The 17,166-nt window shown below is 57.4% G+C and overlaps 1 protein-coding gene across 1 annotated transcript in view; it reads right to left on the bottom strand.

Moving 5' to 3' along the window:
- The window catches only part of RET (ret proto-oncogene), a 53,114-nt gene extending 43,724 nt beyond the window's left edge, over positions 1 to 9,390 (bottom strand). Inside the window, exon 1 of the mRNA XM_057308775.1 lies at positions 9,139 to 9,390. Coding sequence (XP_057164758.1) covers positions 9,139 to 9,211 — 73 coding nt within the window. The 5' untranslated portion in view covers positions 9,212 to 9,390. The remainder of the gene's footprint in view (positions 1 to 9,138) is intronic.
- Positions 9,391 to 17,166: the final 7,776 nt, after the last annotated feature.

Here is a 17,166-nt window from a genome sequence, read left to right as displayed (position 1 = left end):
ACTTACAACGGCTGATTTCATGTTATGTGAATTTTAACCTCACGAAGAAAAGCGAACTGTAATTATCTGCCACCCTTCCCTCCCCAGTCCCTGGGCCCAGTGCAGGCCCTGGCTGTGCTAACCAGACGTGGAAGAGGTGGTGCTCAGGGGTGTGAGTCTGGTGTACGCAGGTGCCCCGTGTGTGCCCTCCCACCCGCCATGCTCTCCTTTGTACTCTGGGCCTCTCTTGAGGAGGGAAGGCCCATGTGATGGGATTCCAGCCCACAGAACATGGGCAGAGTGCCGGGGGCCCCTCCGGCCCTGGTTCTGTGCCCCTCCCTGAGCGCGTGGCTGGGCATGGAGTGCTAGCGGGATGCACTGTCAGCAGTTGAGTCACTGAGACCGTGGGAGTTTCTGTTACCAAGTACAGTCTCACCTGCCCTCAAAGATACAAGTGGGTGGGAAGCAGGGAAGCAAAGACTATTTGAATGGGTTCTCACTCAAGACCCTTCAAGGCTCTGGGGCGTCATGTCTGTGGTCCTTCTGGATGAGTCTCCTGTGAAGACCACCCTCTGCATTGCCGACCTGACAAGGATCATCCCTCCGGTGGCAAAGCGCATCCCCACGCTGCTAAGTGCACGTTAACCCTGCTTCCACTGGCGAGGAGATGGAGGGCGGCTCCTCCAGGGCTAAGTGGCTGCTGGAACAGTGCCCTGCTCCCTGGCTCCACCCTTTCTCCTCCCCAGAAAGGAGAGAAAGCAGCAGATGCCCCGCAGCCAATGTCGGAAGGGCAGGATGGGGGAGCAGGCAAGGAGAAAACCTGCACCCACCCAGGACCAGCCCAGCTCTGTCTTTCTGTGTCTTTGCTTGTTTCACCAGCAAGAGAAATTTAAGGAACAAACTCACGAGACTCTTTCCGATGCCTGCCGTCATGCTGTACACCTCCAAGTCAACCCCCCCCCCCACACCCCACCCTCAGGTCCTGGCACATAGAGGGCACATTTCCCCAGCATTTTCTAGGCCATTAATTACATTTTAGGAAACCACATTTTTGTTTTTTCCCTTTTGAAAAGAGAATCACTGGAATTCGCTGGCGCTCGCATAGACACCCAGGGGCACTGGAACCAGCTTTGAAGGCTAGTACCCTGCTTGGGGCTTTCTGATTTATTGTAGCAGCACAGCCCTGTCGCCCATCAGAGGGCAGGTTAGGCTGGTGCTTGGGGCTGGGCTCAGAGCTTTTGACTCCCTTATGTCCCCCCGCTGGGCCATGCTGCTTTCTAGGAGCTTCTTGGAGCCCTGGGCCCTGCAGAACCCAAACGTCAGCACCTCATGTCGCATAGGGGCGAAGGCCCAAGATGGCAATGAGAGGCAGCTGCCAGCGCCTGAACTTGGGAGGGGGGCTGGGGCCCCAGGACCTGGGCCTACAGGGGCACAGGCATCTCCCCTGAGCTGGGCCTGGAACTGGGCCCAGCCTTGGCCCCACTGGGCTTTGAGACTATCATGGACAACTTGAACCAGCCAGCCCACAGGTGCACAGGTGACCTTTCTGTGGGGGTGCCAAGGCTGCTGTACTTTGTGGAGCCACTCACAAGGCAAAAGCAAACAGAGGTGTTTGCTTGGGGCTGGCCACCTGCTCTCCCTGGGGGCCCAGGTGGTGCATGCACTGCCTCTCTCAAGGTCCTGTTGGCATCACCTACCCCACAACCTCATTTTCTAGGGGCATCAGCTCCAGTGGGGGAGGAGCTAAGGGAACAATGGCCCATTGCTGCCTCCTCTTGTCCCACTGCCTTTGTGCCCACAGTCTCAGAGGGAACAGGGCAGGGACCCACTGGCTTCACGACTCCAGCCTCAGGGACAAAGGGAGGTCCCAGAGGCTCCTACAACCACACAGCTGTGAAGCCGGAGCTTGACGGAAGCCCACGCCTCGACTGGTCCCAGAGCTTAGGAAAGGTGGACAGTAGGAAGACTAGACAAGGAGAGAGGGCAGGAAGACCCAGGCTACAGGGCTCCCAAATGTCCTGGAGTGTTGGCCCAAAGATGGCCTCACCTGCTAAGGTTTTCTGAGGTGAGGTGGAGCCCTGCCTCCAAAGTCACAGCCTTCCTTAAACCCCCAAACACCAGGCCTGGATTGCCACTCTAGGGTGGTGAAGGGAAAGCCAGGTGGGCTCTGGGAGGCCTGGGCATTCCCAGCCCTTCAAGCCTCCCAGAAGCACCCTCCCCAGACCAGCAGAGGGCCACCCTGGATGTGGCCTCTCTGAGTTGTACTGAAGCCCCAGCTCCGAGGGGCTGAAGCACCCCTACCCCATACAGCATGGAAGAGGGCCCTCAGAGACCTACAGGAGGATGAGGACAGGGAGCGAGGGAATAGGAGGGAGATGGGCAGGGGGACTAGGTGACCCCCTGCTGTCATCATCACATTGCAGCCCACAGCCAGGAGGGTCACTTGGCTGCCCAAGGCCCTCTCCTACACTGCCCCTTAGCCTGCCTCCAGCTGAGCACCTCCTCTGAAATCACACACAAGTATTTGAGAGAAGTGATGGCTTAGTGCTTCTTTTACTGCCTGTCCCTCCCTGCACAGTGACAGTTCTGAAGTCAAAGGGCCCTATGTTGTCTCCAAAGGGCATCCCCTGCCCTGGAGAAGCTCCCTAGGCAGCAGATGGTCCCTTGGAGAGTATCTGTGGATCACTATTACTGTTATTGTTACTATTAAATCACTTACTCAGAGAAACAATTGCAGAAATGGGGAGGAGGAGGAGGAAGACACAGAGAGGAGGAGAAGGACATGGGGAACAGGAAAACACAGGCGGTGGGGGGACTAAGGGAGGACGAGAAGGACACAGGAGGGAGGAGGACACTGGGAGGAGGAGGACATGAAGAGAAGGACATGGGGGGGAGGACGGGGGAGGAGGAGGACGTAGGGAGGAGGACGACAACGACACTGGGAAGGAGAAGAGGACATGGGAAGGAGGGCATGGGGAGGAGGAGGACACTGGGAGGAGGAAGACATGGGCAAGAGGGGGAGAATGGGAGGAAGAGAAAGACATGGAGAGAAGGAATAGGACATGGGGAAGAGGAAGACATGGGGAGGAGGAGGACAAAGGAAGGGGAGGACATGGAGAGGACGACAGTGGGTAGAGGAGAAGGACACAAGGAGGAGGAGGTTACCAGGAGGAAGAGGACAGAGGGAGAAGGAGGACATAGGAAGGGGAGGACACAGGGAGAAGGAAGAGGACATGGGGACCTGAGCTGAGTGTGCCAAGGTCAGGAGCCCCTGCACTACCCTCACACCAGGAAGTGTTTTCCCCTACACCCACAGGAAGAGGGAGGGGATTCCACGGTAGAAATGTAGCCATTCCACAGGATGGAAGGAAGCACTGCTTGGGAGGGTAGGGCAGTGCCTTTCCAACTCTGCCGTTTTTCCTGGTTGGTGCCTGGTTGGGCGCTTTCTTCTCCCAGTCTGCCCCGGAGCCCTGGGGAGGCGGGCCCTGTCCTAGATAAGGAGACCCAGTTGCACCCATGCCCTCTGAAGCCCCGACCCCCACCCTACCCCAGCACAGTAGCTTCTGCCAGGTGCTGGGTCCCCAGGCAGAGGCTGCACCCTCAAATAGACCTCCTCCTGCCACACAAGAGTACACACACCCCTCTCCTGGAGCTGGCTATGCCAGGGCCATGCCTGGGGGCTGTATCTAAACCTGTAAGACTCCCACCCATCAGCTAAAGCAATGGTCTGACCTAAGAAATCAGCCATGACCCGGAAGAGTTCCTGTTTCAAGCACAGTGCCACACTTCACTCCCAGAGCTGGGCCAGGCTGGAGCCCTGATCATGTGAGTCACTGGTGGGTGAGAAAGCTCAGGGCTATCTTCCCCTCCCAGGATCCCTCCGCAGCCGCATCCCCGGTCCCCACGACCACTGGCCCAGAGAAGGCACTTGATGGAAGCCAGGGCGGGGGGTGAGGAGTCACAAGTCTTCTCCACAGGCTGTAGTCCTCAGGCTACGTGGGGCACAGTTTCCTCATCTGTGAAATGGGAAACCAAGGCCATGTCCCTCAGGGTTTTGGGAGATTACAGGAAGCTAGCAGACAGGCAGTGCTCAACAGAGGACCAGCAGGCTGTGAGCTCCCTGGGGTGGCTGCTGCTGACATCAGCCTTATCCAGTTAAGACCAGAGGACAGAGGAGTCCTCTCTCAGGTCACAGAGAGGGGTAAGGTCTCAGGGGAGGTCGCAGCTTCCGGGCCCTCCATTCCCCTTGGCACCCTGGGCTCCATTTTAACAGCTACCATAATTTTTAATTAGTTTTCTCTTCCCCTGGCTAAAAGGCCATTAGCTCCCCATTAGGTGAATGCATCCCATTTTCTTCACACCACCAAGGAAACAGTGATTTACTTAGCTATCCCTAAAGCAATTCTGCAGAATAAAGGCAATTTAACAACGGGCTCAATGAACCTGCCCATTTGTTTTCTGTTTGTAGGCCCTACCCTTAGGAGCCCACCAGCTAGCCCATCCCCTGTGACCTTGATTAGGCTAGGCTCTGTTGGGGCCGAGGGCAGGTGGTGTGGGACGCAAGCAGCCCCCAGAGGTCAGAGGGGCTTAGTAGGGACGCAGACTAGGGTGGAGGAGAAAGAGGGCAAGACCCAGGTGAGCTGGTGAAGCAGGACTTGTCTTCCCCCAGTCCCTGGCCAAAGAGAGAGAGGGGCCAAAAGAAAGTAAGAAGTAGGTGGGGCAGCCTTCCCAGCAGGGGCTGCTCTGACATCTGCTGGTCCACGCCTAAGTGGCCTGCCCAGGCCACACTGCAGAGGGCTGGGCCTGGCATCCCTTCTTTGGTGCCAGGGAGTGAAAGTCCCGGAGGTCCACAGGGAGAGAGGGCAGGTCCTTCCTTGAAGCCACAGGTGCTGAGTACAATGGGACCCAAGAAGCCAGGCCAGGAAGACAAGAGATGTGAGGCCTGCTGAGGAAGTGCAGGAGTCAGAGAAATGGTGCTGGGTGAGGGGTCAGCCTGGGAGAGCCCCAGAGCTGGGACTCAAACTGTTCATCCATGCCACAAGGGTGGCTGTATCTGTGTTGAGCAACAATATGCCAGAAACTCTTCTAAGAAAAAGTCCTAGATGGAAATTCCCCAGCTCTGGTTCTAGGATCCCTGGGGCTGATGGGCGTGTCCTTGAGTGTATGAGGCGGTGAAGGGCAGGTGTCCCTATGTATATATGTGGGCACCCAATATGTGTGAGTGGCAGGGAAAGGGGCTGGGTTCCCTGGGGGAGGGTGGAGTATGAGCGGGGTCCAGCCTCACTCACTGTGGGAATGTGTGTGTGTCCACAGGTGTCATGATCACGTATTCTTGAGCAAGGGCAGCAGTGTATCTTGTGAGGACCAGCTATGAGTATGAGTGAGTGTGTGTGCGTGTGTGTGTGTCTGTGTGTGTGTGTGTGAGAGAGAGAGACAGAGAGAGGGAGAGATCGTGTGTGTGTGTATAAGAGAAAGAGAGAGAGCGAGACACTATGTGTGTGTGTGTGAGATGGAGAGAGACCCTGTGTGTGGGTGTGTGTGAGAGAGAGAGAGACCCTGTGTGTGTGAGAGAGGGAGAGAGACCCTGAGTGTGTGTGTGTGTGTGAGAGAGAGAGACCTTGTGTGTGTGTGTGAGAGAGACTTTGTGTGTGTGTGAGAGAGAGAGAGACAGTGAGAGACCCTGTGTGTGTGTGTGTGTATGAGAGAGAGAGAGAGAGAGAGAGAGAGTGAGACCCTGTGTGTGTGTGTGTGAGATGTAGAGAGACCCTGTGTGTGTGCGTGAGAGAGAGAGAGGGAGACCCTGTGTGTGTGCGTGAGTGAGAGGGAGACCCTGTCTATATGAGAGAGACCCTGTGTGTGTGTGTGTGTGTGTGTGTGTGTGTGTGTGTGTGTGGGAGAGAGAGAGAGAGACAGTGAGAGACCCTATGTGTGTGTGTGTGTGTGTGTATGAGAGAGAGAGAGAGAGAGAGTGAGACCCTGTGTGTGTGTGTGAGATGTAGAGAGACCCTGTGTGTGGATGTGAGAGAGAGAGAGACCCTGTGTGTGTGTGAGAGAGAGAGAGGGAGACCCTGTGTGTGTGCGTGAGTGAGAGGGAGACCCTGTGTATATGAGAGAGACCCTGTGTGTGTGTGTGTGTGTGTGTGTGAGAGAGAGAGAGACGCAGTGTGTGTGAGAGAGACTGTGTGTGTGTGTGTGAGAGAGACAGAGTGAGAGACCCTGTGTGTGTGTGAGAGAGAGACCCTGTGTGTGTGAGAGAGATCCTGTGTATGTGTGTGTGTGTGAGAGAGAGGAAGAGAGACCCTGTGTGTGTGTGTGAGAGAGAGAGAGAGAGAGAGAGACCTTGTGTGTGTGTGAGAGGGAGAGAGACTCTGTGTGTGTGTGTGTGAGAGAGGGAGACCCCGTGTGTGTGTGAGAGAGAGACAATGAGAGACCCTGTGTGTGTGTGTGTGTGTGTGTGTGTGTGTATGAGAGAGAGAGAGTGAGACCCTGTGTGTGTGAGATGGAGAGAGACCCTGTGTGTGGGTGTGAGAGAGAGAGAGACCCTGTGTGTGAGAGAGAGAGGGAAGGAGACAATGTGTGTGTGTGTGAGAGAGAAAGGGAGACCCTGTGTATGTGAGAGAGACCCTGTGTGTGTGTGAGAGAGAGAGAGAGAGAGACGCTGTGTGTGTGAGAGACCATGTGTGTATGTGTGTGTGTGTGAGAGAGAGTGAGAGACCCTGTGTGTGTGAGAGAGACCGTGTGTGTGTGTGAGAGAGAGAGAGAGAGGAAGAGAGACCCTGTGTGTGTGTGTGTGTGTGTGTGTGTGTGTGTGTCTGTGTGTGTGCTGGCGCACACATGCATGCCCACACATGGATACCATGATGTGGGAGAGGAGTCTGTGTCGGTACCTTTTTCTGAAGGTGTATGAGGTCACACACTATGACACTGTGCACACACGGAGGGGGAACAAGCTGCAGGCGTCTGTTTATGTCCCATGGTCTTGCTCTGGGCATCCCTGTCCCCACCTTCCTGGCCAGCTCTGAAGCAGGGGGGTTCCTTCCTCTGCACTCTGGTCTAGGCCCCTGCCTCTTCGTCTGGGTCGCCTCCCTACTTCCGTCCTGTCAGTCCCCCAGCACAGAAGAGAGCTTCCTGCCTTGGGGAATCGTCTAGCCAAACGGGGAAAGTCTCGTTCTCTAGAGACCCTATGCGTCCCCTGGGCAGGAGGCCCGGCCGCTGGAGTGCTGCATCCACAAGAGGGCGCGCAGATGCCGAGCTGCTCTCAGCCTGGGTGGGTCCTGGAGCAGCAGTAGGGCTCACGAGGGGCGGTCTGGTTCAGTTCAATGAGAGCCAGGCTCAGCAGCTTCACCGTTGCTGCGTCAAGCGCAGGGTGCCCAGCTGCCTCTTCAAGGGTCCCAGTTGTGTCCTCCTGGGTACTGCAGGGCCATTTCTCCACTCTCAGCACATGCCAGTTGTGGTTTCTTGGTCATCCCAAGGGAGGGGTGGGCAAGGTGGGATGCTTGCTTTCCCTGATTGGAGAGCCTGTCTTTGGCCATCAAATTCTGTGGGCCAGGGGTGTGAAAAAAGCCACCTGCATTCATGCCAAGTGCCACAGGCTGACCCTTGCAGCCTGGGCCCCAAAGTCTAGCCCTTAAAGCCTGGTGGGCACCCCAGCTCAGCTAATGGCAGTGGAAGAGCATGGAGAAATCCTCTGCAGGCTGCAGAGGCTGGCACAGACTGCCCAGCCAGCACTAGCTTCCGGCTCACACCTGACTACACACCCACAACTACAAAGTTACAACTCAGAGTTACAAGAGATCCTCAAAACGTTGTTTGTGTTTACATCTGCCCTGACTGCAGCCTCCTAGGGGTCTTCCCCATGCAGCCCAGTGACCCCAGAGTTCCAATACCAGAAACAGACTCCCTCCCCCTCATTCCTTATCAGGGCAACGGGAGGGCTTCTCCCCTGTCCTCCCCATGATGGGCTGGGAACCCATTCTGGCTTCAGTATCTGCCGAGAAAACCCAGGATCCAGTCACACAAACGAAGCCTTGGGGCAGGTCTGTGAACCCAGAGTTTGCAAGACCAGGGGCTAGAGGCAGGGGACCACCGCTTCTCCTGTTCCCAAAGGCCACAGGGAGAGAAAGCCCTTTGTAAGCAGTCGGGGAGGACACTCTTCCCTGTCCAAGAGAAACTTGGTGCATTCGTAAGCACTGAAAGAGGAGATCAAGTCAGGGCTGGTTTGAGGGAAACTAAAATGCATGGCCAACGGGGTCAAAGATTCTATGGCCTTAGGCTTCATTCTGTCTTGAGTTTGGGGTGGGGACGGTGAACAGCATTTGTTAGGCCACATCCAATCCTCCCAGCACCGATGCTGGCCTGGCCGAGGGCTACAGACAGCCCTGCCCCACTCTAAGATGGTCAAAAGCGGTTGGTAAAGGTTGGCCAAGAGCGGTCTCCTGATGGCAAAGGCCGCACCCTCGGGTAGCCCTGCCTGGCCGCAGCGTGCGACTCTAAAGCTGCCTGTTGGAACTCTGGCCATGGCGGGCCCTCAGCCGGCTACGCTGGGCCAGTCTGAGCCCTCGAGGACAGCCTCCCAGAAACCACGGGCTTTTCGGTTTTTTAAAGACTAGGGCGGCAAAAACGCACAAGGGAAAAACAACCTTTTATAAAAGAGCAGATCCCCTCCGCACCCTTGGGCGGGCCAGGGCATCCGCGCTGGAGGAGGAACGCACCGACGTGGAACGAGGAAAGGAAACCAGGACGGAACAATCTGCAGAGACAGAACTGCCCGCGCAAGTCGCGGGCTTTCTGGGACTACCCCACCCGGCCTTCCCACCTGCGCCCAAACGCCGACAAGATCCGTCTGGTTCGCTCCAAGACGCGGCTGCCGCGCGAGGAGCGACGAGGCTGGGACGCGCCTCTGCGGCTCAGGCCCTGGGCACCGACCCTGGCCGCCCGGCCCGCAACGCGTTCCGGCGGGAGACCCGCCCAGCCCCGGCCTCGAGGCGGCGGGTCTAACGCCCCACCTCGCTCCCGGCTCAGCCCGGGCGGCAGGCAATTGCGCAGCCCGCTGCCCGCCGCCTAGAGAAAGGCGTTTCCGAGCGCGTCCGCTCCGCCGCTCGGCGCCGGGCGCCAACTTCGCCCCGGCCGCTGCGGGCACGGGCCCCCGGCAGGACTCACCTTCGCCGAGCAGCGGCAGCAGCAGCAGCAACCGCAGCCCCGCGGCGCCGGCCGTCGCCGTCGCCTTCGCCATGGCCCGTGCGCGCCGGGGCCGCGGCAAGAGGGCTGCAGGCTGGGGCCCGGGGTCTCGGCGGCGGGGTGCGGCGCTCAGCCTGGCCGCCCCATGCCCGCCCGGGACGCGGCGGACGCGGGGGACACTGGGGGCGCAGAGCGTCGGGGCGCGGACTCCGGCTGCTCTCAGCCGCTGCGCGCCTGGCTCTGGTCGCGGGACTGAGGCGGGGCGGGCGCGGGCTGCGCCGGAGGAGCGGGCAGGGGCGGGGCGGGGCGGTGAGGGGGGCGGGGCGGGGGCGGGCCGGGCGGGGCCAGGGTGCGGGCGGGGTGCGGGGGTAAGGGCGGAGCTCGGGGTACCGGCCCCGGGGGCGCCTAGTGCGGATCCCGCCCCGCGGGGAGAGGAGAGGGGTGCTGGACGCGAGATGCCGGCCTGGCTGGGTGGGATAGGAGCGAGGTGCGGGACGCGGGGTGCGGGCCTGTCTCCCGCAGCCCCAGTTCGCGCACCTCCGCACGCCCAGCCACTCTTCCTCAGCCCGTGCGTCCGCTCGCGCTCCCTGCGCTTCTCCCTTTCCGGCAGCCCGGTGAGGGCAAGGAAACGACGCGGGGCTGCCGGGTCTGGGCGGACTGGCTAGGGGTGCGCCCCAGCGGACCAGGAGACTAGGCGGGCGCCCCGCCTCCAGGCTCGGCGCGGAGCGCATCCTCCGCCATTTCTCAGAGGGGGGAGACGCGGTGGGAGCGCGGCCTCTCCAGGGGCCCGAGGCGGGAGGAGGGGAAGAGCCTGGGCGACGGAAGGGGAGCCTGAGCGCTTTCTGCGCACTCCTGGAGCGAGCCTGGCGCGTGGCTTACAAGGTCCGCGGCCGCGCGGAGAGACAGGGTAACGTCTCCTGGGGCTAGTTTGTGAGCCCCCTCTCTTTAGGACTGGTCCAACCAATGGGAGCAGAAAACTGGCACAGGCCTTCAAGGAGGCCTGGCACTGGGAGCCTAATGGGGTGCTCGAAGGCTGAGTGTTCTCCTTTCCCTAAAGGAAAACTCTTAGGACGTGGACTGACTGGGTAGGAGAGTAACTAGCTGGAACCCCAAATAATGTAATTTTTGCCCAAATAAATGATGCCCATAAAAACATCCAATCCTATGAAGGGGGACACTAAGACTCTGGGCCCCTAACATGGCGGGGTCCTGGGGTGAGGTTGGAGTTGGATTCTAGGTCTCTGTGGGAAAAGTCCACTGTTCTCCTTCCACCCCTAGCTCTCTTTTGAGGTCTGGCTCCCACTTAAGTGAAGAGGAGTAGAAGTCCATGGAGCCTTGGGGTGGGAGGGTGCGGGGCTCCAGTCCTGGGGCGCCCCTACTTCAGTGTCTCTTCTTCCTGCTGTGCAGAGCCCCGCCCTCTTCAGGGCTGAATAAGAGATGAGCACATCCCTCTGCAGATATGAAGTCAAAGTGAAGTCACCCTCGCAGGCAGGAGGAGCTGCCAAGACAGGAGCTGGCTGGGGGTTCTGCCAGCAGAGATGTCCAGAGCAGGCCTGCTGGCGGGAGGCCAGGGCACAGCACTGCCAGCTCAGGAGAGCCACCCTGCGGCCACCAGACCTTGTGTTGCTTGCCATACACCATGAGGGCCCTGGGTCTTTGGATTTATGGGGCTGGAGTTTGTCATGGGAGGGCTCCCTTGGGTGCAGACAAGCCGTACTTTCTGGTGCTAATAAGGACCATCAAGGCTGTATACTCAGGCCTCTGCCCAGGGAAGGGACTTGAATAGGAAGGAAGGGGCTGGGGGGGATTTCTTCATTACAAATCTCCCGTGGCAGGAGAATGCAGAAGGAAGAGGGGTGGCCTGGCCCGTTCTTCCACCCAGCCTCATCCCCGCACCTCTCAGGGACCACCCTGGCCAGGCCGTGGCTGACACTGGACAGGCTGGACGTCTGGGTGAGCATGCTCTGTGTGAGCATCTCAAGGGCTGAGGCTTGGACGCCATCAGGCCCTTCCACCCTCTCTCCAGCACCACCTTTGAGGGTTTTGAGTGCATACCTGACACCATGTTGGGGGCATTGCCCTCTTAGAAAAAGGTCTGGGAGGCTTCACATGTATACTTCTGTACACATGCGCATATGCCCACATATATACATATGTGTATATGACTGTGTTCACATATATGGACATTCTTACCCTCTCCCACTGCATGCCCGGGGACCTGACCAGAGCGGCGTCCAGTAGAGGGCGGAGGTGAAGGCTTGGCCTGCGGGCCTGAGAACTGCAGGGAGGGGAGTGACTCAGTCCTGTGGGGGCCTGGGCAATGGCTCACACTCCCTAACATCAGAGCAGCAGGAAGGAGCTTCCTCACTCAGCAGAGAGGAAATAGATGTGGCCTCCCTGAGGTCCTGCGAGGGGAGGTCAGAGGCCAAGCTGGGGTAGAATTCGAAGATGCCAGGTTGTGATCCCCAGGAAGTCCTTCTCACTTCTCTGTCCCAGGGCAGCCCTGGGATATTTGCATGGAAGGGTCTGCAGGATGTTCCTGCTCCCTGTCTTGGCTTCTCCAAGTCATCTTTCTTTCAGCCTCAGTTTCCCCAACTGTAAGCATCCCCCTCTCAGAAGGAAGAGTGAGGATAAAAAGAAGAGTGCATGTGAGGGTGCAACTCAGTGCCAGGCACACAGTAAGTGCTTAATAAATCATGGCATCATCTTGCCCATGTTTAGGAGTTGGCTGTTAGCATTCTTGCCCCAACAGACCACAGTGTTGAAGGGCATGGGCTCCCACAGGCACTGAGAGGCTCTCTGGGATCTGGGGAAGGGGTGCATTACAGTGTTGTTGGTGCTCCTTGCTGCTGCCCACAGACCCCTTGGAGTATCATCACCAGGGCACCTTTTATCAATACATAGATCCCTGGTCCCCACCTCCATGAAAAAATCCACATTAAAAAAAAGTGCCCCAAGAGATTCAGACACAAGATTCTGCTTTGAAGTGAGTCAGACCTGAGTTTGTATTTTGCCACTTATAGTCATGTAACACTGCACAAATCACTTTACCTCTCTGAGCCTCAGTTTTGTCATGTGTAAAATGGGGGCAGAAATAGTGCCCCCCCCCCCCCCGTGGCTGTGAGGAGTGAACAGTGTTTGCAAGGCCCTGCCCCCAGCACAAGATAAGGTGCTCCGTGGGCAGGCAGCTCATATGTTAACCAGCTGCATTCTTTGCTTCTGAGCAGGTGAGACCTACCTGGAGCCCCTTGGGTCTGGCCTCAAAACACAGCACAGGGAAGGGAAGGGAGGGTGGGGGTCAAGCCCAGCACAGAGACAGATCCCAGCCAGCACAGCCTTGCTCAAGTGGGGAGGAGCTGCTACTGAGGGTAGGAGGATGGCAGGATGCTCTGTGACCATGACCCATGTGACTGTGGGGACTCAGGGAGGTCCAGGGGAGCTGAGAATGCCAGGCGTTACCAGTGGAGGCTGAGTGCAGGGACAGGAAACCTTGGCCCTGGGGGGGCCTTGTGGGGAAGGGGAAACAGAGACAGGAGCACAGCCCAGTCCTTGGGGCACTGGAAGACCAGGCAGCAGTTCCTGGAACTCCTGACAGAGGCCTCGCAGGCCGTGCCTGGGGGCCAGATGTGGTCAGAGTGAGCATGGGAGGGGGCTCAGTCCCTCCTGCCAGCACGTGTTACAGTGGCTGGAAGCATAGTCCGGGCCTGACTGTGCATGCTCTTAGCTAACTGCTCAGTGCCTCAGTTTCCCTTCTGTAAATGGGGGTAATAATAATACCTATCACTACACTCTGCAGCCCCGGTGGGGTGTCAAGATGGAGGCAGGTCTACTATCATTCCGTAGTTTGCCCTTTTCTAGGCACAGCTGCAAAAAGAGCCAATGCCCACCAGCTGGCTCTGAGGGGCCCCAGAGCAGGGCTCCCCACTCACCCACCCTGATGTCAAACATGCTATCTCCACAACACACTCACAACACACCACAATTGAGCTCATAGGATACGGTACAGGGACACTCTTCACCTTACTCTGTGCAGGCCCCACCCGCCTGCCTTGCCACCCACAGCTGGCATTTGCAGACAGAGCCTCAGTCTGGCTGGTGAGAGGACCCTCCCTTGGGCTTGACAAGGAGCAGGCGCCTGAGGCCTGAGCCCAGGGCTCTGGGGCAGCAACAACTGGGTCCTGCATATCTGTATGCACATCCAGATACAGACCCCCGGGTACAGATACGGACCCCAGGTAGCTCACCTCCACCCAGAGGGCCTGACCTCAACTCAACCTACCTTGGGCGCCCTCAACAGCCTTATTTTTCTTCTCTGAATTTCCTCCCCCTACTCCCTTACCTTCTCTGTTCTTTCCTCCTCCTTCTCCACCACCCTCCCCCCCCGTCCTCTCAGAGGAACCTCTTCTCCGTTCCTTTCAACAAGCACGGGAACCAGGTTAGCTCATCGGTGGGGCCTCAGGTTCTTCTGAAAATAAGAATATCTTCACTGCCTTGCAGCGCTGAAGCTAAACCCACACGAAGCATTGACAGGATCAGCACTGTTCCTGGTTCAGCAGAAAATGGACATTTTTCTTGTTGTTCTTCTAGGACTCCTCTGAAGTCCGGGGAGCCATCCAGGTGGTAGGCCAGGTGGGGCTCTGGCGTGGTGTGAAGGTTGCAGGTGGGCTCTGAGTTGTGTCCTTGTCTGTATGACCTCGGCATGTTCCCAGCAGCATGTTGCCAGTGTCTCTGGACCGAGGTGGGAGAGCAGAGTTCCTTCCCCCCAGGTGTCCAAGGACAAGTGAATCCCCACACAGTCAGTACGAGCTGTCATGGTTACCATTGGTTCCCATCAGCTCTAGAAGCTGGGGCTGAGAGGCCAAAGAGGTCAGTGGACATGGTAAAGGTAGCCCAGAAAGCAGGTGTTTCCTAAACCCGAGCTGTCTGCTTCTTTGTGCCCTGGCTCCCCACTTGCATAAGGAACAATTCACATCCACATGGGGATGGCAGCCAAACGTGAGCCTGGCCCACGTGAGCCTGGCCCCTGTCATTCACCCACCCCGCAGGACAGGCCGCCTTCTCAGTGGAAGGAGAGAGAGCTCTGGAACCCCAGAGTCCTCTTGCCGCAGGCGCACTTATCTGGTGATGTAATTACATGTTCGGGAGTGCTGGGTTGATTAATGCCTGCACCCCACCTCAACCAAGTCCCCAGCTCCAGGGCACCACAGGCTGGAGGCGGCTGGAGCCTGATGGGGCCTGGGCCTGACAATGCCCGCCTCTTGCATCACGTGGACGCCAAGAAGGGCCATCCTGGCTCACAGGCAAGCCGTAGAGATGCTAGGGAGCTTGAACTGGCAAGTCCAGCAAATGTGGCCTGAATGCTTTTTAGAAAAAACATCTCCCAAGGCAGTTTCATAATCTGCCTTGTAATGCAGATTTAGACAAGTTTTTACGAATGCACTTTTTAAAATAGGTCTTAATGGATCCTTTGCAGTAGTTACAGTCCATTGTGTAAATGCAAACAGAAGGCTTTTTGAAAACATGTATTATTGATCAGAAAGGCAGCAGCAATTAGAAGCCAGTGTGTCATATTATTCAATACACACTTCCTATACAGGCCTGCTTGTACTCACTCATAACTTTCTGACAAATTATCCTGTCACTAGGAAGCCTTTTCTTTTCCCTTTTGCTTCTGAAAGCGAAGGAGGACCTCCCCATCAGTTATTAGCTGGAGGCGAATGAAAAATTAAGCTTATCTTTACCATGGCAAAACTTATTTACGACTCCTCCTTTGGTTTCAAGACTAAAATAGCAAAGCCTTCAGATAAGATGGATGATGCTTCTATGATCCAGAAGGGGAAAAAAATGGAAAACAAAACAGAACAGAACTGATGACAAGGTAGCAGTGTGCTACAGGAGGGCAGAATCACGGAGCCGGGGAGGTCGGAGCCGAGCGCCCAGCAGGGAAGCCTGCTCTGTGGGAAGGGTGCTGAAGCACAGGGAGAAGCAGCCCAGCCAGCCATCAAGGGTCTGCAGGGAGAGGTGCTGCCTGAGCCCCTGACATCGCCAGGGTAGTTGTTTTCCCTCCCCAGTCACAGAACCTAAAACGATCAATGGAGCGTACGTTGAGATTTGCAAAGACTCCTTTGTGAATCTACACCCAATCTGCACATTTCTCCTTTACCCTCCTTCTTGAAGAGTTCGTTTATTTAACAAACATTTCCTGGGCACTTACTATAGACTAGATGCTGTTTTCAGCACTGGAGACCGTGCAGTGAACAAAACAAAGACCCTTCCCTTCCTGGTGCTTGTTGCTGACAATCACCAGCACAGCAGGCACATAGGCAGTGAATCCTAGAGTGACCCGGGACTGGGAGGGATATGGGTCAGGATATCTGTCAGGGCTGGCTGCTCCAGGGAGCCAACTTGAGGCAAGCTGTGGGGGACAGCACTGTGCTCCCGGAGATGGTGCTGGAGGTGGGAAGGGGCCTTGCAGCGAGCCCACCCTGTCCCAGCAGAAATGGGACGCCTCACCCTTTGCCTTCTGGAAGCTGCAGCTCTCGTCTCTGAGAAGGTCACACCTGCACTATCTGCAGAGCACGTACTCTGGCCTGGGCAGTCTTTTGGAGCCGAAAAACACCCGCCGTGCAGTTGGAATGCTGACAAATAGGAAGCCCATTGACTTAATGCCCTGTAATGGCTTCTACCGTTCCGGGGCATCACAGGCATCCCTGCCCAGGGTGGCACGGGTTGCCACTCCAGGCATGGTGTGCAGCTTCGAGGTCCATCTCAGGCCCGAGGGTGGGTGCTGAGGAAGTATGCTGTGAGCTGGATGGGCTGGAGAGTGGGGGGCTGGCAGCCTACCTGCGGCGTGGGCAGAGCTTGGGGAATGTAGCCTGGGCAGCTCCCCGCAGCCCCTGGTTTGCAGACAGGCCCAGGAGTACGGCACCACCTTGGCCCCCAGCCTGAAGTGCTCCTTCGTACCTGGCTGTTTCAGAAGCCCCAGGCTGGTCTCAGGTAGATCACTGCTTCCACTCCAGCACCTCTCGAGGCTGCTTCCTGCACCTAGGCCTGCCCAGAGCTTACCCTTGCTGCAGACCCCTCACACAGGCCAGATGGGGTCACCTCTTTGCTTGCTGAGAAGTTGGCCAGCCCCGCCTTCTTCCCCTGGAACAGTGTTGTCTGATGGAACATTCTGTGATGGTGGGAACATTCTTTTCTGTGTTTTCCAAGTGTGGCTATTGGGCACTTGAAATTTAGCTAGTGGGACTGAGGGACTGAATTTCTAATTTTACGGAATCTACAATAATGTGAAATTAAATAGTCACATGTGGCCAGTATACTTACTGGGCAGTGAAGCTTTAAGAAACAGCTCCCCAGCCCCTGCCTAGACCTCCTGGCACAAACCGCCAGTGAGGGCAGAGAAACCAGAGCCGGCTGAGTTGCTCAGCCCCAGGCCATGTGGGTGCCCAGTGTGGTCCCAGTGAGCTCTCTGAGCCAGCAGCTTTCCCTCTGTTTTCTGACTTCGTGGTGGTTTGAAGAGGCCACAGCCCCAAGGAGAGGGGCAGCATTGCTGGTGCACACCCTGGGCACCCCTTGCTCTGGGGAACTTCCATTCCCTTTCAGGCCCAGCCCCAGGCCTGACCACACCTCCCGAAACCCTGGGCCTCTGCAAGCAGAGTGAGCACAGCTCCACGGTTGCAATGCCCAGCTCTCAGGGGCCTCTTCCGAGAGGGGCTGATGAGCTCGTGCATATTAAGATGCAGTGATGAAGGGCCGTCAGGGGACTCTGTGCAGCAGCCTGAGACCCGAGGGCCTGCTTGCTGCCGCTGGGAGCTCAGCACCTGGCCCCTCTCCCTGGCCCTCATCCCTCTGCTAGTGAGATCCCCCCACCCCCACTATGGTCTCAGACTCCCTGCGTGTTCCCTGGCCACCGGCCTCCACTGGCTGTTCCTTCTGCCCGGAATACTCTTCCTGCCTCCTCCTGGCCCCTTCTGTTGTTCAACTCCTCTCCGTCACTTAGAAGTCTTG

The sequence above is a fragment of the Ursus arctos genome, unplaced genomic scaffold (assembly GCF_023065955.2).
Source record: "Ursus arctos isolate Adak ecotype North America unplaced genomic scaffold, UrsArc2.0 scaffold_7, whole genome shotgun sequence".
Taxonomy (NCBI): Eukaryota; Metazoa; Chordata; class Mammalia; order Carnivora; family Ursidae; genus Ursus; species Ursus arctos.
The sequence above is the reverse complement of the archived record's forward strand: the minus strand, read 5'-3'. Positions and strand labels throughout refer to the sequence as shown.